Consider the following 21,208-nt stretch of genomic DNA (forward strand, 5'->3'; position numbering starts at 1 on the left):
TGATGAAAAGTTAAAAAAGAGTATGCACTGGTGATACAATATATTTATTAGGTTCCCTTTTAACCTCTTGGTCTACAGTTCTAAATGTCCTTGATGGATTTATGTTGGGTTAACCCCCCTCCCTTTCAAAGTTTTGATCTTATGTTTACACATTAAGGTATGCTTTTCTTTCCTTATTATTCTCACATTATTTTATAGAACCAATATAAGACAGATTTCAATAACTGGCTAAAAGGTGTCGGATGGGTTCCAATTGGATCCTTAGATGTTGAAAAAGCAAAGAAAGCCAGTAACATCTTCAGCGAAAAGAAGTACAGACAAAATCCAGATCAATGGAAATTTTCCATTCCAAATGATGCCATGGATCAAGTACTTGCAAAGAATAATGCAGTAACTATGAATAAGGTACAGTTAACTACTTATTTTATTTAAAATAGAAAATAATATTTTATATATTTTTTTGCTTGTAAATATGACATTGTAATTTTACATGTTTAAAGTTAGTTGCCAGAAGGTAGCACATTTATTTAGAAAATAACTTCTCAGATGTCTTTTACTTCTCACAAAGTTTAGCACAGGCCACATAAACTCCAGACACCCACACTTTCCATTCTACCAGAGAACTAGGAGCTCTTGCCTATGTACGCTCCTAGTGCGGTGACTGATAGCTTCACATTTCAGGCTAGTAATTGAGAACCAGTGTTCAGTGTGGTTCCCAATCGTGTGATCACATGGAAAGGTAATAATGCTTCATAGTGTGCAATTTTTTTTTTCAGAGACTTTATACAAAAGCCTGGGATAAAGACAAGACCAAAATCCATGTGATGCCAGATACTCCTGAAATTCTTCTGTCTAAAGTCAACCAAGTTAACACAAGTGACGTAAGTTAAAATCAGTTATTAATTGATATAGATAACATTTAAAAAAAAGTTTGTAGTTAATACATTTATGGCAAAAATTAAAAGGAACATTTTATATGGTGATTGGTATCAAATGGCATATGGCAAGTTAATATCTATGACTTATATGATGACCATTTTAAAAACAGTGAACCTGTTTTTATATTTTACACCACAGTTGTTCAGGGTGCAATTTGTGCTTGTATTAATGACTCATTGCTCATATATGTTTGCTATGTGCACATACTATTTTAATTGTGACTAACAGTACATACTGTAGACTTGATAAGGCTTAAAGTAGTTGCACCCCCTTCAAACCTGACAGTTTATCCTCCTGCCTTTGAGAAACGACTAGGTTTTATTCTGGTGGCTTCATGACATTTTGCCTATTTTCCACTGTTAATTACCCATTATTTTACTTTCAGAAAATGTACAGACAAGCTTGGGAAGATGCCAAGAAGAAGGGCTATGATTTAAAGCCAGATGCCATATCCATAAAGGCTGCCAGAGCGTCAAGGGACATTGCCAGCGATGTAGGTTTCTCTCATTTTCGCCAAATAAATGTTTTCTAGAAATTATTTAAGGCGTGTGTGGTAAGGATGAGGGAAATCTCAACTATTATGCTATTGACTGTTGAGGATTGGGCCTTGATATACTGAGAAGGTATTACATACTTCTAACGATAATCATAGGCCACCAAATGTTAAATTACCAGATAATATTTGAAGGGATGGTGACTATAAGGAAAGAATTAGAATTGTGATATAAATTCGTGACTATAATCCAATATGCAGTTGGCTATAGTGGATTGATTTTTTTTTAATACTGAAAGAACATTAAAAATGTCGAACAAAAACCACATAACAATTTCAAATGAACAGATAATAGTTTATTAGGATGATGACTAGAAGGAAAGTATCCAACATCCCTTTAAAATAAGTTCTGTTCAACAAACTGGCCCATTTTGTAAACTCCTTTATGAAATGATATGTCATAACTAATCAATTTGTATGTTTCTGACCCCCAAATTACAGTACAAATACAAGAAAGCCTATGAACAAACCAGAGGAAAGCACATCGGATTTAAGAGCCTGCAGGATGACCCCAAACTGGTGCATTTTATGCATGTGGCAAAGATGCAATCTGATCGTGAATATAAGAAGGACTATGAAAAGTCCAAGACCAAATTCCACACTCCCGTAGACATGTTCAGCGTGACTGCTGCCAAACTGTCTCAGAACGTGGCATCTAATATTAACTACAAACGTCTCATCCACAACTACAACCTCTTGCCTGATGCTATGCCACTTGCACTTTCCAGAAACAGGATGCAGATACAGAGCGATGTAAGTGTACACAGCTGAGTGTTGAACATAAGGAAGGAATGGGTAGTTCAATTAGTAATTTTCTAAAGCCTACTCTATGTGGATTGCCTACTGTATATGACCTCTCATGTTATAGTGTTATTTTGTGGCTTCATAGGATGGCTTGCATTTGAAATTCTACCTTTTAAAGCGTAGTATAAATATATATATATATATATATATATATATATATATATATATATATATATATATATATATGTATGTATGTATGTGTATATATATATATATATATATATATCTATATATCTATAGATATATATAGATATATATATCTATATATATATATCATTCAAATGTTCGAAACATTAGTAAGATCTCATCTGGAATATGCAGTTCAGTTTTGGGCACCAGTTCTCAAAAAGGATATTGGGGAACTGGAGAGAGTTCAGAGATGGGCAATCAAACTGATATGAGGCATTAGGGAACTCAGCTATGAGGAAAGATTAGAGATACTGAATTTTAGTCACTCTTGAGAAGAGGAGATTAAGGGGGGGATATGATTAACATGAACAAATATATAAGGGGTCCATATAATGAACTTGGTGTTGAGTTATTTACTATATGGTCAACACAGAGGACAAGGAGGCACTCTTTATGTCTAGAAGAAAATAGATTTCATCTCCAAATATGGAAAGGTTTCTTCACGGTAAGGGCTGTGAAAATGTGGAATAGACTCCCTCCAGAGGTGGTTCTGGCCAGCTCAGTAGATTGCTTTAAGAAAGGCCTGGATACTTTCCTAAATGCACATAATATAACTGGGTACTAAGATTTATAGGTAAAGTTGATCCGGGGAAAATCCGATTGCCTCTCGGGGGATCAGGAAGGAATTTTTTTCCCTTGCTGTAGCAAATTGGAGCATGCTCTGCTGTGTTTTTTTTCCTTCCTCTGGATCAACTGTGGGTATAGAATTGGGTATATGGGATTGTACGGTATTTTTTTTTATTTATTTTTTTATAGTTGGAGTCTTTTTTCAACCTGACTAACTATGTAACTATGTTAGTTTAAGAGATCAAATATTGACATTGATAGAGAATTAAATAAAAAAAGTTTCAGCATATTCCTAAAGGAATTATCCAGGTGAGAGTAATGTCCAGTAAACACAATCGGAAATTCCGATGGAAAAAGTCAGACAGACTTTTTTCTTTGGATTTTCCAATCGTGTGTAGCCCCATCAGAGTTTTTTCATCGGAAATTCCGATGAATTCCATCGGACTTTAGATATAGAACATGTTCTATATTTTTCCGATGGAATTCCGTCGGAATTCCGATGTGATTTGGCCGGGCAAAAGCCTGATCGTGTGTACGTGGCATGAGTCTCACTAAACAGTCTTATTGTCCCAGCACCACTAATCTGTATAAGGGCCAAGGCTTCAAATAACCCTCCACTGTCATGTGGAAATCATTGTACAGCCCTCTTTTGTAAGTAAATGGAAAGTGTTTACTTCTGTATAAATTAACCTCTTAATTTTTATAATACCATTAATAGAACATTGAGCAAGAATATTAAATAGAACATTGCTAACAATCTCCTTAACCTAAATGGTCAATTTAGTTCCAATACTGTATATATAGGTGGGTTTTCACATTGTGAGCTTTTTCGTTTCTAGAGTAATTTCCTCTGGATAATAAACTAAATATGTTTGTGGGTATGATTTTGTTGATTATGCATAGTATGTTGACATATGTCCCTGTCTTTTACCAGAATGTTTACAAGTCAGACTACAATGAGTGCATGAGAGGCGTTGGATGGGTACCCTATGGATCTCAGGAAGCTGAGAAAAACAAGAAAGCTATGTCAATCCTCAGCGAGAAGACCTACCGCCAACACCCAGACACACTCAAGTTTACCAGTATACCCGACTCCATGGAGATGGTACTGGCCAAAAACAATGCTCAGACCATAAACAAGGTAAGTGTTCTTTATTGCATGGGAATGACAGTATATTCTATACAATGCTCAGTCAAAACTTTCAGAAGTCATGAGAATATTATGAATGTGTATGACACATGTAATAATCTCCCCAATAAAAACGTATCATAAAAGCCAAATCAGATGGGGATTAAATTGATTACCAAGTTTTGAAAATGTGTAGTTAGTAAACTATTTAAGTCATCAAGTTGGCCTATGGCTTCATGCCCTGTTTCCCAGCCTGTAGTCTAGGGGTTTCATGTGGCTCTTTGTTGACCCTTACAGTAGAAGCATTCATTTTAAAAGGGGATGGAATGGTGGTCATCTCTAGCAGTTTTATTTAACTCGACCCCAAATCTCACACAAGCAGATGATACTTCTTGTATATGTAGAGTAACTCCCAAAACACATTGGGTGTTTGTTCTAAGTCATCCTGCATATGATTTAAAGGACTTTTATTTTCCACTTAGAACGACTGTTGGTGTGTCGCTATCATTGCTTTCTTCACCTTGGTCTCTGACTTCTCCCTGCAGCATGTCACCACAACAATAGCATGTCTGCAGTCTTTGACCATCTTCCCCAGTATGTCTGCAGTCTCTGACACTCTTCTGCAGCATTAAATATACTGAATATAATATGTGGCTCTTTGGTGCTTCCAGAGGTCACAATTAAGGCTCTCCTCATCCATTGGCCTAATGTACACTTTTTATCAAAGCATATGAATTGTGCACTGTATTATAATACATTATTCATTATATTATTCATCATTATATATGTATATACTGTTCTATTATTGTACTATATATATAACTCTTCTGTGTGACAGATGTTCCAAAATACTGCAGTTTTCTACAGATTGAGGTGGTATGTTTTTATGTTTAAATCACATTTGTCTTTTGCTTAATAGAATCTGTACACAAAAGCCTGGGAGAAAGACAAGAGGACCATCCATGTCATGCCAGATACTCCGGATGTGCTTTTGGCTAAAGCCAATGCTTTCAATATTAGTGAGGTATGTCTATATTTCCCAAGCATGACCACTTATACTTAACTCAGGACACAAAATCTGTTTTATATATATATATATATATATATATATATATATATATATATATATATATGTGTATATATATATATATATATATCTTAATAGCCACAAATGATACAAATGTATATTTTGTACACCAAACGGTTTTGAAAACTGAGTATTTTCTTGTAAAAGAGTGGCAAAATCTTCACTGTGCTGCACATAGCCTGTAGAGAAAGCAGAGAAGTGGGTGGGATTGTATTCTGACAGTGGGCCCCGACACTGTTCAGCGGCTGCAGCCACTGATTGAAAAAAGTTTTCCAACTTTGCAAACAGGACAGCCAAACACTGATTGAAATGTGTCTGCTCCCTACTGAATCAGCCAAATTTCGATTTATCTTTGGCCAGCTTAAGACTTTCCACCTTCCATTTTGATAGCTTAATAAAATAGAGCAAAGTGTAATTTCTTCAGTGTTGTCACATGAAAAGATTTAATAAAATATTTTCAAAAATGTGAGGGGGGTGTATTCACTTTTGTGAGATACTATATATATATATATATATATATATATATATATATATATACATATATAAATACTATATATACTATGGGGCAGATCCACGTACATCGGCGAGATACACTACGCCGCCGTAACTTACTTTTTTTTCTAATCCTCAAAGAATGTGCGCCGTAAGTTACGGCGGCGTAGTGTATGTTTGGGGGTGTAAGGGCGCGCAATTCAAATCGATGTGATGGGGGCGTGTTTTATGTAAATACGTCGTGACCCGACGTAAACAACGTTTTTTTTAACGGCGCATGCGCCGTCAGTGGGGGTATCCCAGTGCGCATGCTCGAAATTAAACCGGAACAAACCAATGCTTACGCCGGTGACGTCATTCTACGCAAATCCCTATTCGCGAACGACTTGCGCAAACGCCGTAAAAAATTCAAATTTCGACTCGGGAACGACGGCCATACTTAACATTGAGTACGCCACCATATAGCAGCTTTAACTATACGCCGGAAAAAGCCTAACGCAAACGACGTAAAAAAATGCGCGGCCCAGACGTACGTTCGTGGATCGCCGTATCTAGCTAATTTGCATACTCAATGCGGAATTCGACGGAAACGCCACCTAGCGGCCAGCGTAAATATACACCTACGATCCGACGGCCTACTAAGATGTACGCCTGTCGGATCGATTCCTCATTCCGTCGTATCTTGTTTTGTGGATACAAAACAAAGATACAAAGCGGGAACTTTGAAATTACGCGGCGTATCAATAGATACGCCGGCGTAATTTCTTTGTGGATCTGGCCCCATATATATATAAAATATATTTCTGCAAGTTCTGCGTATTATGCAAACTTCTATTTCTATACCAATTCCTGTTCACATTGAATCAACATGAAATTTAAATCCATTATAGCAGATGCCTGGGAATTATGTGCAGGATTTATTTCTGTTATCATAAAATATTCTCTTTTATCAGTAGTATCTAAAGTCAACATCAAAGAACAAGACATACATAATAATTAGGTGACAGCTGAAAGTGGCTCAAACTTTGCTGTAAAGAAGGATAATGAACATCTAAGTGAAAAAAGAAATCTTCACATAGGCCTGCTAAATTACTGAGTAGAAAAAAAAGAAGAGATAAAAGTATAATTCTAGGTCTGACTTAAAAGTGACCATTACTTAGAAATGTGATCAAAGTAGAAATGAATTTTAAATATATTACTTGGAATCTAGATATGTATTAAAGTAGCTTTTAATAACCTAGTTTATTGTCTGAGGCACAATTCTCATAGGAGGTACTGTATATAAAGCAACAGATATTTTGTAAAAATAAGCATCATTCAGTACTTCGCCTGGGATCAGTACTCATATTGTTTGGCCATGCAGGATAAGCATGATCAATAATTAAAATTGTCTTTGGCTCTTTTATCCGGTTTTGGCCTGGCACTCCTTTATGTATTTTGTTTTGTTTCATGCAGGATAAACAATCATTTTATTTTAAAGACAGCCTTACCAACCATTTTCTTATGCTTAACTCACCGCTGCTGCACTGCCACTTCTTTAAGCCATTAGAAACAAATACAAGTAGCTGTTTTTTCCTAATATTGGTATCATGTGACGCACCACATTATAGGGGTTTTTGGTGATTCACCCATTAGGTACTCAGAGCTGTCACATTAGTGTGGGGGGAGAATCCTAAACCCTGTGTAAGCTCAAAGATATGACTGTAACCCTTCTGGCCAAATAAAAGGCAGCTGCTGGGGTTGCCGTTAAAGTGGACTGGTTGCTTTACCTTGCATGGGCAAAGCACAGAATAGCTTTAGGCCCCTTTCACACTGGGGCAGGGCAGGTGCAGTGGCGGTATAGCGTCGCGATTTTTACCGTTGTATTTACCACGATATTCGGCCGATGGCGGGGCGGTTTTAACCCCCGCTATCGGCCGAAAAAGGGTTAATACCGCCCTCAAACCGCGGGTACCGCTGTGTCCTATTGATTTCAATGAGAAGGAGCGGTATAGGAGCGGTAAACACCCCTCTCCTATACCGCTCCAAAGATGCTGCTTGCAGGAGATTTTTTTCCCTCTGGCTTTCACATTGAGAATGCTGGGGCAGGATTATTTCAGGCGTTATTTATGTGATATTTTTAGCGCTAAAATGCCTGAAATACATCTCAATGTGAAAGGGGCCTTAGGCCCCGTACACACGGCCGAGGAACTCGACGTGCCAAACACATCGAGTTCCTCGGCCAGTTCAGCCCTGAAGCCGCCGAGGAGCTCGGCGGGCCGAGAGCTCCCATAGAACAACGAGGAAATAGAGAACATGTTCTCTGTTTCCTTGTCGAGCTCCTCGTCGGCTTCCTCTGCGAAATTGTACAGACGGCCGGGTTTCTCGGCAGAATTCAGCCAGAAACTCGGTCGGAAGCTGAATTCTGCCAAGAAAACTGGTTGTGTGTACGGAGCTTATGTCTATATGTGAACATCAAAAATACTGATCACTGAAGTATAACAAAATCTGCTTATGGACAACAGTTCAGTTATGACTGAAGCCACATGTATAAATTAAATATAAACAAACAGATCATATTATGACTTTAGGATCACCATTTATTTTTCTTTAATAAAGGGTTGAATGAATTGATAAATTAAGGGTGTTAGGAAGTTCTGCCCATGTTTGCAGAACACAGCAGGAGAAGTATTTTTCTTTGCACCACTCAGCTATGCATTACATATTTTGCAAGCAGGGTTAGGAAGTACTGACAACAGCTCTCACCTATGCTCCCTAAGGCCCCGTACACACGACCGAGTTTCTCGGCAGAATTCAGCCAGAAACTCGGTTCAGAGCTGAATTCTGCCGAGAAACCCGGCCGTGTGTACACTTTCGGCTGAGGAAGCCGACGAGGACCTCGGCGAGGAAATAGAGAACATGTTCTCTATTTCCTCGTTGTTCAATGGCAAAAGTCGGCCCGCCGAGTTCCTCGGCGGCTTCCACACTGAACTCGACGAGGAACTCGATGTTTTTGGCACGTCGAGTTCCTCGGTCGTGTGTACGGGGCCTAAGTGTCCCATGTTGTTGTGCGAGTACAATGTAGTGGTAAAACGAGTAGGGATTTAGTGCTGCATTCACAGTGGCACTGTCAAACATGTATTTATATGCATTCAGAGGGAACTTCAAATATATATAAATGCATGTAAGAATTTTTCAAAGTTATCTATGTTTTAAAGCGAAAACTTTACCCAAAAAAACAAGACCCTGCTGGTTCACTCACTGCTTGCAGCCTTTAACTGAGTTACAGTTTTTTTTGAGGAAGCATGTAAAAATTTTCTTTTTTTAAGTACACGCTTTGCTTTGCCTAGACAAAGATGATGTCCCTTGCCCAGCCACCTCCTGTCCCGCAGCCTCATTAGACACATCACATATGCCAGGTGGCTGCAGGACCATTCACAAAGCACTGCGCAAGCTCGAAAATGCACAGTGAGGAGCCGGTGTTCTGTCAATATCTCCAACCCATCAGAAACTCCAACCACGTCACTTCCGGTTTATTTAAAATCGTAGTAATTGGAGATTTTGATGAATTGGTGGTTGGACACAACACCGACAACAGAATAGGGCCCGGTACAGGTAGACTGAGCTGTTTTGACAGCACAGCGGCTAACGAGGAAAAAGTTGTCGCCGCCACGGAGGCAGCCATTTTGTTGTCTAGTATTGGAGCGTAGGAAGAATCTCCGCTCATAATATCCTGTACCGGACTCTATTCGGTTACTGGTGTTGTGTCCAACCACCAATTTGTCAAAAACTCCAATTACTGCTGGTTTTAAATAAACCGGAAGTTAAGTGGTTAGAGTTTCTGATGGGTTGGAGAACTTGAAAGAAAATTGCGTTTCAAAAAAACATAGAAAATTGCAATGATCGCCATTTTACTCTCAATGATATCTGCTAAAATTTTAATAAAAAAATGAAATATATTTATATACAGTGTCTCACAAAAGTAAGTACACCCTGCATGTGACAACACTGAAGAAATTACACTTTGCTACAATGTAAAGTAGTGGGTGTACAGCTTGTATAACAGTGCATACGAGTATAACATAACAGTATATATATACATATACATATATATATATATATATAAAAAAAGTGATCTTGGAAATGTAAAGGTCGATATACTTCCGATACACTTTTCTTGTGTTTAGAAAAGCTAAACACAGGAGTGCCAGTGTGAATGAGGCCTAAGTGTATGTATATCCAAAACATTTTAATTACATTTTTGAAAAGATTAATGAAGACATTTTTGAACCTCTACCAAGTTTTTTTTGCTGTCTGTATTTTTCTGGGGAGATTTTTCTTCACTCTTTACCTTGGGAATGGAATAGGAAGTTGGAGGAAATCTCCCCAGTGAGTGGAATTCCGTTCTTAGAGAACTATCGCCATTGCTTGTTTTTTTTGCTTTTTTTTAACAAGCGTGTGTGATTATACAGGTAACTACAGCTATTTATCTTTAGTATTTTTTTTAATCTTGAGAGATGTATGTTCCCACATAGAACCATTTCAGCAGAATAGACCTAACATACAGTATGAAGGGGGAAGAACTTTTAAAAACTCTGCAAAAGTGAAACTTGTGACAGCTATGCTTCTTATGTTTTGTCAAACCACACAAAGAAATGGCCAGCTTTCCTGTTTTTTTTTTTTTTCTTACCACTGGTGACCTCTTTTATTTTTGCTTTGTGTTTCATATAGCATGCCAGTGTTGATAGATGTTGATAGTCTGTATTGATTTTGCATATAATTGTTTCTCATTGTGTAATGTCTTTTTACCTTTAAATTTTAGAAACAATACAAACTAGCCATGGAAGAGTCTAAGAAAAAAGGCTATGACCTCAAAGCTGATGCCATCGCCATCCGTGCTGCAAAAGCCTCCAGAGATATTGCTAGTGATGTAAGTTTTTCTCTGGATAAATGCAGAAGCTATTAATTTTGAGAACAATAATAAAAACTGACAGCACCACCACTCTTGAATCCTCTTTCAAATGAGGTTAAGTACCTTCTAAACACCAAAAAGAGAGACTTTTGACCTTGTCCAAATCTAAACCGGCGTGTGTATCTCCCTAACATAAAACCGCAAATTATAACAGCAAAGCATTGGAGACAAATCTAAAGTAAAATAAAATGTAGTCTTTATTATACAATATTACAATTATTAGAAACATAGGCATCCTACCTTCTAGTTAGCTATATGTAGCTCTATAATAAAGCATGCAATCACATAAACAGACATATATACATTTCAATCCAGTATAGATGATGTGCGCCTACTATCTGTGAGGTCAATGCTTATTGCCAAATATTTGGCTTCTTCAGGACCCAGACAAGAAAAGAGCTAACTCTGCATGCTCCTACCATCGTTTACGACAAAACATCTGCCCATCAATCCCTGGAGTAGGCACAGGGGCACAATGAGCCAACCCCCCCCCCCCCCCCCAACACATGCAAGTGGAGGCAGCCAAGAAGATACATTTTAGTTATTTGATTCCCAATGGATATGAAGCAATGGAAATGCACAATAAGGTAACTGTCCTGAGAAACTAGTATTGTATTCACGCTTGGGGAATGATGAGAAGGTGCATATTATATTACGAAGATAATTTTTTTTTTTTTTTCAAATCAGCCCAAATGGAATAGACAAACTAATATATATAATGAGTCACATATGGGGTCCGTCAGTAACATAGGGGGACTGTCAGACTGTCAGAAACTGCCCGCCAACCAAAGAACATCCTTTGAATGGCAGCCAGTTATTGATGATCCTCCTATGTGATGAGACTCCTGGCTCTGCCCTTACTGGGAGGAACAGTATGGCTGCACCCATTAGACTTACTATGTATATTCGTATTTTCTATTCCATTCAGGCTGATTTGAGCAAAAAATATTGTTTTTCTGGTGGGCTGGGATTAGCCACTCACTCCGGAATATATTCTGCACGTTCTCATTGTTCCCCTAGGCCAGGGATATGCAATTAGCGGACCTCCAGATGTTGCAAAACTACAAATCCCATCATGCCTCTGCCTCTGGGTGTCATGCTCGTGGCTGTCAGAGCCTTGCTATGCCTCATGGGATTTGTAGTTCTGCAACAGCTGGAGGTCTGCTGATTGCATATCCCCGCCCTAGGCCAATTAAAATACCAGTTTTCCAGAGCAGTTACATTATTGTGCTGCCTTTCCATCTCTTCACTTCCTTTGTGAATTTATTTACTAAAATGTATTTTCCTGGCTGCCTCCACTTGCATGTGTTTTTTTTTTTTTTTGTTTTTTGCTCATTGTGCCCATGTATCCGCTGGTAGGGGAATGCAGATTTAGCTTGCTCTCTTCTTGTCTGGGACCTTAGGATGCCACATATCTGACAAAACGTGTTGACCTCACAGACAGTAGGCTAAGCGCACACCATTTATACTGGCTTGAAATTTATTTATGTCTGTTTATGTGATTGTATGCTTTATCATAGAGCTACATATAGCTAACTAGAAGGTATCATTACTTTAGATTTCTCTCCATTGCTTTGCCATTTTTGTCAGCAGTTTTAGATTACTGGAGACACACACTCCGGTTTAGACCTAGTTTTTTTATGGCTAAATACCTTATCGATGCCATAAGTTTGGGACAGTCAAAAGAACTGCCAACTCCAAAGGTTAAAATCCATTGCAAATGATGTTTGGATAAAAATTCAGGAACAAAGAGTTGACATGTTTCAGCCTATGCATGCCTTAATCATTATCAAATGACTAAGGCTTGCATAAGCTGAAACCTGTCAATTGTTTTGTTCCTGGATTTTTACCCCAACATCATTTTCAATAAAGAATATTGGATTTTAACCTTTCGAGTTACTGGCTTTTGACTGTCGTATTATTGTTATGGTCTTTAGCTGAAATATCCACAACAGGCATGCGGAATATCAAACTGTCTGCACATGCATAGATTGGGTTATTCTGTAGTCACATATGTGCCAATATAAATAGTTGAACTGTGCATGTCCAGTTTGCATGCTGTTGGTTACCTCACAATGGCATGATACCAACAACCATATCACTGAAACTGGAGTCTGTTTAAATTTTCTGGCTAAAGCAATGTCTCCATATAGTTACACCACAGAAAAAAAGGTCCTGTATTTTCTGTATGTGCAGTTAATGTACGAGTAGCTTAGCAGTTGTAATTATTAATATGCAGGATTTATATAGCGCCAACAGGTTGCGCAGCACTTTGCAATATAAAGAGAGACAGTATGATTACAATACAGTTCAACACAGAAGGATTAGGAGAGCCCTGCCCTGAAGGTAATAGCTGTGGGGGTTGATCTGATGGAGGTGCCCTAAAGTACAGTTTTAGGTGGAGGTGATGTAGGCTTCCCTGAATAAATGTGTTTTCAAAGATCGACTAAAGGCGGGTAGGAGATAACCTGGCATACTGGGGTAGGGAGTTCCAGAGGATGGTAGAGGTTCTGAAAAAGTCCTGAGGGAGGAGGTAACAAGGCAGCTAGAGAGCAAGATGTCTTTGGAGGAGCAGAGAGGACGATTTGGGCGAAATCTGAAGCTGGGGTTGATACTGTAGCTGGGGGCAGTGTTGTGGATGGCTTTGTATGTTGTGGGGCAGAAGCCATGAATTGGTTAGTAAGATATATAAGTTTAGCAGCAGCATTCATGAAAGACTTAAGGGGGATAGCCTGGGTAAAGATAGGCTATTGAGGAGGGCGTTGCAGTCAAGGCGGCAGATAACCAGGGAGCGAATAAGTTGTTTTGTGGTGTCGTTATTTAAAGTGGCTGTAAACCCTCTCCTACACCCAGTGGAGTGACTAGCCTCAGATGATATTCAGCAATAAAGCAAATCCTTCTGCATCTGGGTGTGCAGAGGAGGTTGTGGAGAACTGTAGTTACAGCTCTGATACACTGTGTGAGAGCTGATAGGAGGAAAGGGAACCCCCCCATCCACATAGGCAGAGTAACATGCAGAGCTGTATTCTGATTAGGCAAGTTGTGTGTTTCTCTTCCTCCCCATCACAAATTTTGTGTTGAGAAAACTTCTCAGAAGAGACTCATGGTGATAACAGAGGAACAAAGCACCAGATAGAAACAACACTCTGGAGAGAGACAAGTAAACACTACAGATATATGTGCTTTGTTTAAATTTCATGACTGGGAAATATTATAAGCTCAGTTTTAGACAGATTGAATTTGAAGAAATTATGTGACATCCATATTGTATTGCTTTGTTCAAATTTCATGACTGGGATTTACAACCACTTTAAGAAGGGGCGAAGTCTGAAAATGCTGCACAGATTAAGGTGGCAAGATTTAGCCAGCGATTATATGTGGGGCCTGAAGGAGAAGTCAGAGGAGGATTACACCTAGCACCCTGGTGTTGGTGGAGGGACCAGTAATTGTGCTATAGATCTTAATGGTGAAGGTATGAGGGGGTAAACGGGAAGGAGGAAATATTGCAATCTCAGCTTTAGACATATTGAATTTGAGGAAATGATGTGACATTCATATTGACATGTCCTTTAATACATTTGTGGTATGTGCAGGTGGTGAGTAGAGAGATAGATCTGGGTTTTACCAGTGTAGAGGTGGTATTGGAATCCGTAAGAGCTTACCGACTGACCCAGGGAAAATATATAGAGAAAGAATAGGAGTGGCCCAAGGACAGAGCCTTGGGGTACACCAGAAAAAGAAAGAGGAGTGAAGGAGATAGAGTTGTATGTGACACTGAAGCTGAGCTGGGATAGGTAGGAGGAGAATCAGGAAAAAGTTGCATAGGCCATGAGAGTGGAGTTTATTGGGGAGGAGTGGGTGCTCAAAGGCAGTGACTTTCATCAGTCTTGCATGCACACTATCAGACTAAATTCCTTGCAACTTCCTTGGTAGTAACAGGATCAAACGAGGAAAGTAGTGTGGTGTTTAACCTGATATGTTAGCTGGAGGAGAAAGCAGGACACTGAAGATCTCCCCATGAATTGTATCGATCTTGTTTTTTAAATGATTGGCATGAGTGGATTTTAATAAGAGTGGTTAATTCCTTTTTTATTTGAATTACCTCTTTAAGAAAATAGATTTCTTTCTTTGCAGTAAAAGACTACCACCAAGTGGCCTTGTGAGGGATTGTGCTGTAAATCAAGACCAAACCCTTGCATTTAAACAAACTTGTAGTTTTTACTTAAAGTGAATCTGTATGCAAAATTTAAACATAATCATACAGTATATTAATAGTCTTGCTAGGAAGCATATAAAAAAATGGCTGCAATATTGATCTTTCCTGAGGAAAATGCTGATCTAGGTTCCCCTTTAGAGTTGGCAGAATGCGTGAAGGCCTAGGCACATGATATGTAATAAAGAAGGGATCAGGAATCAGAATGACTAATCGCCTTCTTTAAAGGGGTGTTCCGTCTAAAAAAAAATATTCAAAGTCAGCAGCTACAAATACTGCAGCTGCTGACTTTTAATAATCGGCACTTACCTGTCCCAGGGTCCAGCGATGCGGGGGAGTGAAGCCCCGCTCGTCTCCCACTCCTCTCCGTGGCGCCGGAATTGTCACTGTGGGTGCCCGGCTGTGGCTTCACAGCCGGGCACGCACTGCGCATGCGCGAGCCGCGCTGTGCACCGTGATTGGCGGAGCAATCATCTGGGACCTGTGACGTGTCCCAGATGATTGTAGAGAGGGAGGGGGGAGAGGTGACTTACTTCCGGTCGCCGAGGAGACCAAGGGAGGAAGTGGGAGCTGAAACCCTCTAAAAAGAGGGTTTCCGCCCCCCCCCCCCAAAAAAATGACATGCCAAATGTGGCATGTCAGAGGGTCACCTTTCTTTAGAGTGGAAGTTCAATTTTTGGGTGGAACTCCGCTTTAAGTAATCTTTTACTAATCACTTGACCAAGCATCTGGGTTTTTGGGTCTGGATTTGCATTTCCTACGGGAAAGTATTTGTGGTGTTCTATTCCTCATTATTTATCCATCCTAGAAAAACAGATACATTTTATTTTAAGCCAAAACATATTTGTTTTGGATAAAATAGGTAATAGCATTGTTGTCAGGGTTTATGTCTGTGTCCTTTAAGAGCCGGTTCACACTGGGGTGACTCGTCAGGCGACTCAGCCGCCTGACAAGTCGTGTCCCATTCTATTCAATAGAACCGTTCTAATAGGAGCGACGCAAGTCGCTCCGACTTAGAAAAAGGTTCTTGTACGACTTTGGGGGCGACTCGGGGCGCCTTGCATTGACTTCTATACAGAAGTCATTTTGCAAGTCGCCTCTGAAGTCGTCTTCAGGACGCCTGGCCGAGTCACCCCCGAAGTCATGCCGCCCCAGTGTGAACCGGCTCTTAGAGAGATTTCCCTTCACTGCTTGCCACTTATTCTTTTTACTTATTACCCAGAAAGTTAGAAGATATCTCTCAAAAGTGAGGAGAGGAATTCCTTAGGCAGTGGCCATTAAAACAGATATTCCCCTTGAAAGATTTCCCTTGTAATCTTGTTCTAGTGAGAACTGTAAAATTTTGTATTTCTTATGACTTTCCGTTCAGGTGATAATTGTCAAAGACAATCTATAGTAGTTAATTTACTAAAGGCAAATAGGCTGTTCATTCTGTAAGAGAATAATTGCAAAATAATAACTTAGTGAATGTGACGAAAATACACTTTACAAAAAATACTCATTAAAAAAACTGTATTTTTACCTGCACTCGATTGAATGATGGAAGTTAGCAGAGCTTCAAGTCATTCTATAAGCTAGGAGAGAATTCAATTGCAAAGTGAAAATTCCCCTGCAGAGTTAACAGCCTATTTGCCTTCAGTAAATCAACCCTATAGAGAGGATGAACCTAATCCCCAATCACATTCAGCACAACAAGAAAATAGATATACCATCAATACAGGAGCAGGAAAATATTGCAGAACATATTGGGGTTTATTTACTAAAGGCAAATAGACTGTGCACTCTGCAAGTTCAGTTGCCCCAGAGCTTAATAAATGAGGTAAAGCTTCAATTTATTACAAATGCCCAATCACATGCAAAGAAAATTTTAAAAACTGCCTTTTTGCTTGCACATAATTGGATGATGGATGTCAGCAGCACTTTCGCTCATTTACTAAGCTGTGGAACAACTGAATTTGTAGATTACACCTGCACATCCAAATTGCACAGTATGTTCGCCTTTAGTAAATTAACCCCATTGCCTGCGGTTAAGGTGCAGAAGCACAGCAAGAAAATACTTGTCAGATATACTCAATCTGTTTATTTAGCAAGTGTAAAGAGGAACTACATCAACAGTTGCTGCCTCTGACATCTTTGTCTAAACTTCTTCTGGATTGGGCATCTCAACCTTGATTGGCCGGCGGGGATGTCATAACTCTTGCAAAGGAAGGGGAGTTAATTCATCCCGGTACAAAGCCAAGCTCAGCTCAAGGTGAAAACTTTAGATATTTGCTAGCGAGAAGGTTAGGAATTTTGTTTGCAGAAGAGACATACATCTTTTCAGCAATAAAAGCCTTCAGTCTCGTACACACGACTGGTTTTCCCGGCAGGAAAACTGCCAGGAGAGCTTTGGCCAGGAAAACCGGACGTGTGTATGCTTCCTCGCAGTTTTCCCATCAGGAAAACAGCCGGGAATCCCGGCGGGAAAATAGAGAACCTGCTCTCTATTTTCCCGTCGGGATTCCTGGCATTTTTTTGCCTGCCAGATCTACTACTTACCTATGGGAAACACTGCGAGGCAGTGCCGATGGAGCATACACACAGCCCGGATTGCCGGCCAAATCTCCATGGCAGTTTTTCTGTCGGGTTCTCGGCTTTCACCTTGGTTTAAAAAATTTTGTTTTACGTTTCACATTATGTTACAGATTTCTAACATGCCATTTATTCTCAATTCACAGTATAAGTACAAGAAAGCCTATGAAGCATCCAGAGGAAAGATGGTGGGATTCCGCAACCTTCAGGATGACCCCAAACTGGTGCATTTCATGAATGTAGCCAAGCTACAAAGCGACCGTGAATACAAGAAGGAGTATGAGAAGACCAAAACAAAGTACCAAACACCACTTACCACCTTCAGCGTCATGGCTGCAAAGGCGGCCCAGAATATTGCTTCAAATTCCCATTACAAGAATCTCATCCACAACTACATCATGCTGCCAGACGCCATGCAGGTCCGGCTTGCCAAGAACATGAACCAGATCCAGAGTGATGTAAGTTCCTGAGTCAATTAGAGAATGTTATTTTCTGCTATTAAAGATCTCACAGCAGCCATGGGCTGTTGATGAGAACAAATATGCTTGAAACAGCTTCATGTTGGTTATGGGCACAATTATAAACCGTACGCAGACTAAATATCAGAAACATTTTGCATATTACTAAAAGAAAAACATCCTTACTCCTTGTCACAACAGAGACACAACAGAAAGTATGAAGAAATCTCTTTAAGGTGAGGGAAATCACCTGTTAGATAGTTGTCACCAGAAAAGGTCACTTGATTTTTTTCCCGCCTCCTGTTCCAATGACAATTGTGACATTTTGGATTTTTCTAAAGAAAAGAACAATCCAAATTTTTGAAAGGGTGAATATCCCCAGTTGAGAGAGACATGGATATTAATAATACTGCAATGTATCCAAATTATTTATTTATAGGATTTAGAAAATCACGTCAGTTTTTCTTGGAAATCCTTTTCCAGTGATCAAGATTGTTGCCAAGATTTAAAAAACTCTAGCCTACCTTTTTTATTTTGAAATAAGAAGGGAAGAGTTAGAACTTCTATAAGATTTATATTGCTTGATCTGGGAAATTCTGAAGAGATTTACACTTAATTATTCACCCTTTGACATCAGGACAAGAAATTTAAAATGTTATGGGAACATAAAGGCACAGACTTGGGGGGAGAAAAAAAACACAAGAGTTCTAACCATTCAACTGAAAAATTGTTCTTGCTTCTAACTCTTTCCCCATTGGATAGACTTTCCATTGTCCCTTTAACACCCTTGCATTAGACAGGAAGTAACAGAAATTCTCACCAGTGTGAACACCGATAACAAATGAACATGTTCGCCAGCACACCATGGATCGTAGATAACGTCCAAAATTTTTGGCGAACATGTTCATTTGTTTGATGGCTCCAGTGCCCAGCTGGTGATCGTTTCAGCACCCACTTTTTTTCTATGAGCCGTTTCAAAAGTCCAGGAACGTGTGTGATTGGAATATCGACTAGGCTGAACACTGTTAACAACCTGATAGAAACCCCTTTCTTGCATTTATAAATGTATATTTAAGATTTAATATCTCAAAGATATGATAAGGGTTAAATAAGAGTTCTTTTGACCAGAAGTGAAAGCTTCAATATAATAAACATTTATTATAGAATTGTTATTAATCTATCTAATACACCACACACATTTAAAGTCTTAAGCAAGGGACTAAATATTAGTTTCAAATACAAAGTATGTACATCACACTACAAATATCAAACAGTAAAACATATGACAAAGCAAGTATATTGTAAGTGCTGGGAGATGGTCTCTTATATTTATCTAAAATAATGACTCCTGGGCCCAGGTCATCTCATCTCTCCTCTGTACTGATTGAGGCTCTCCTTATATGAGCCCTTCTCCCATTGACTTAAACAGGGTCACTATGATTGGCTACTGTTAGCTCTCTCCTCCCTCCGGGCGGATCTCTCCCAAATATGGGCAATATCTTAATTTGCATCACTAACCCCCTCCCTACTTGACTTTAGTGAAAATTAGATTTGAAGATAAATTTGTTAAACCGAAGGTCGTTAACTTCCCTTGAATGGGGCACTTAGCTATACATGGAAGAATACAGCCAATGAAGGCGGCTCCGCATACACTACAGGTTTCAGATGTGATGTGTTCCTGGCTTTTTTGTATACCAAGTTAGGTATACAGATAGAACGGCTCCATGGCACCTCGTCACCCAGCATTCATGCATATCAAAAGGGGACTGTTAAATAGATTTTCTCAGACCCAGCCTGTCTGCCCAGTTAACCCTTACAGAAACCATCTCATACACACTACACATTCCTTATCCTAAATTATATATGTATATATAAACATCTATGTACAAATATTCCCAGTTGCTAATGGCGAGTACTCATAAACTTCTCATAAGGCAACACCTTCATCCACTCTATCTATATCTAAGAAAAAAGTTTGAGGTGAACTTGGCCCCTTATGTTTTCTTCATATAGTTTCCCAGCTGCATTGACCTAAAACACACACTCAATAGTTGTACTGTATTATTAAAAAAATATATATTGCATTGCATGAGAGTATTTTTTAAGGTTTAAAATAATATCGTAATCTCTGATCTGCAGAATGAATACAGGCTAGACTACAATCAATGGTACAAAGGAATGGGCTGGTCTCCCCTGGGCTCTCTTGATGTTGAGAAGAGCAAGAAAGCTTCTGAGATTGTGAGTGATGCCAAATACCGCCAACACCCCAGCAAGTTCTCCTTTACCAAGCATATGGATTCAATGGATCTTGATTTAGCCAAGCAGAATGCTATCACTATGGATAAAGTAAGTTATTACATTACATTTGTTACATTTTAAGATGCCATCATTTTAACAATTATTGGGAACACTTTGCTATTAGAGCAGACCTACCTTTGAAGGCAATCTTTAATGTTTGCATATATTTTCTTAAATCATTGAATATATTTAGTACTACTAATACTGTGGAGTATAATCATAAGTATTTAATATTGTAAAACTTTTAATAGTATAATATAGTTACTGCTGTGGATCTTTTTTGATGATGCAAATTAATTAATATTATCTTTATATTTATTAGCGTCGGTACATTGATGCCTGGGAGAAGGATAAGACAAAGATCCATGTGATGCCAGACACACCAGGCATTCTTCAGGCCAAAGAGAACATGATCAATTTCAGTGAAGTGAGTAGTATTGCTAAACTTTTAGCACGTTACCCTTCAAAATGTACTATGAAAACTGTCTGTATATAAAAGCTGAATGATATTGTGTTATGCTTTGAAACAAGTTCCCAAAATTCTCTTGTGTTAAATCCAGATTAGGGTATGAATCCATTAAAAGTGTAAAGCAGAAAAGTATGACAAAAAAAACAAAAAAACTGATGACTAATTTTTTTTAGTTTTTTACAATATGAAAGCTGAAGCCCAATGATAGCTATTGGAAATACCTAACTCGTTAAAGAGCATCTTTTCCCCTAGCCAGACTGTATCACTCTATAAGCAGTAACAACAACACAATAAATGCAATGATTATACCCTGTTTCCCTAAAAATAAGATCTACCCTGAAAATAAGACCTAGCGTTATTTTCCAGGAGGGCTGCAATATAAGCCCTACCCTGAAAATAAGCCCTAGTTAAAAATGCTTGTAAAATCATATAATCCACTCTACTACAGTAGTATATAATGTACAATGTGTGTGTTTCTGTAATATAAT

At 38.9% G+C, this 21,208-nt stretch overlaps 1 protein-coding gene across 25 annotated transcripts in view; it reads left to right on the forward strand.

Moving 5' to 3' along the window:
• Positions 1-21,208, forward strand: part of NEB (nebulin) — a 272,007-nt gene that overhangs the window by 89,066 nt on the left and 161,733 nt on the right. For all 25 annotated transcript variants that reach the window (XM_040357978.1, XM_040357987.1, XM_040357983.1 and 22 more), the window contains 10 exons: positions 199-405; positions 777-881; positions 1,325-1,432; positions 1,934-2,245; positions 3,987-4,193; positions 5,101-5,205; positions 10,562-10,669; positions 17,642-17,953; positions 20,093-20,299; positions 20,574-20,678. In XM_040357978.1, the coding sequence (XP_040213912.1) occupies positions 199-405; positions 777-881; positions 1,325-1,432; positions 1,934-2,245; positions 3,987-4,193; positions 5,101-5,205; positions 10,562-10,669; positions 17,642-17,953; positions 20,093-20,299; positions 20,574-20,678 (1,776 nt within the window). The remainder of the gene's footprint in view (positions 1-198; positions 406-776; positions 882-1,324; positions 1,433-1,933; positions 2,246-3,986; positions 4,194-5,100; positions 5,206-10,561; positions 10,670-17,641; positions 17,954-20,092; positions 20,300-20,573; positions 20,679-21,208) is intronic.

Source organism: Rana temporaria, chromosome 6 (genome assembly GCF_905171775.1).
Source record: "Rana temporaria chromosome 6, aRanTem1.1, whole genome shotgun sequence".
In the NCBI taxonomy this organism is placed as follows: Eukaryota; Metazoa; Chordata; class Amphibia; order Anura; family Ranidae; genus Rana; species Rana temporaria.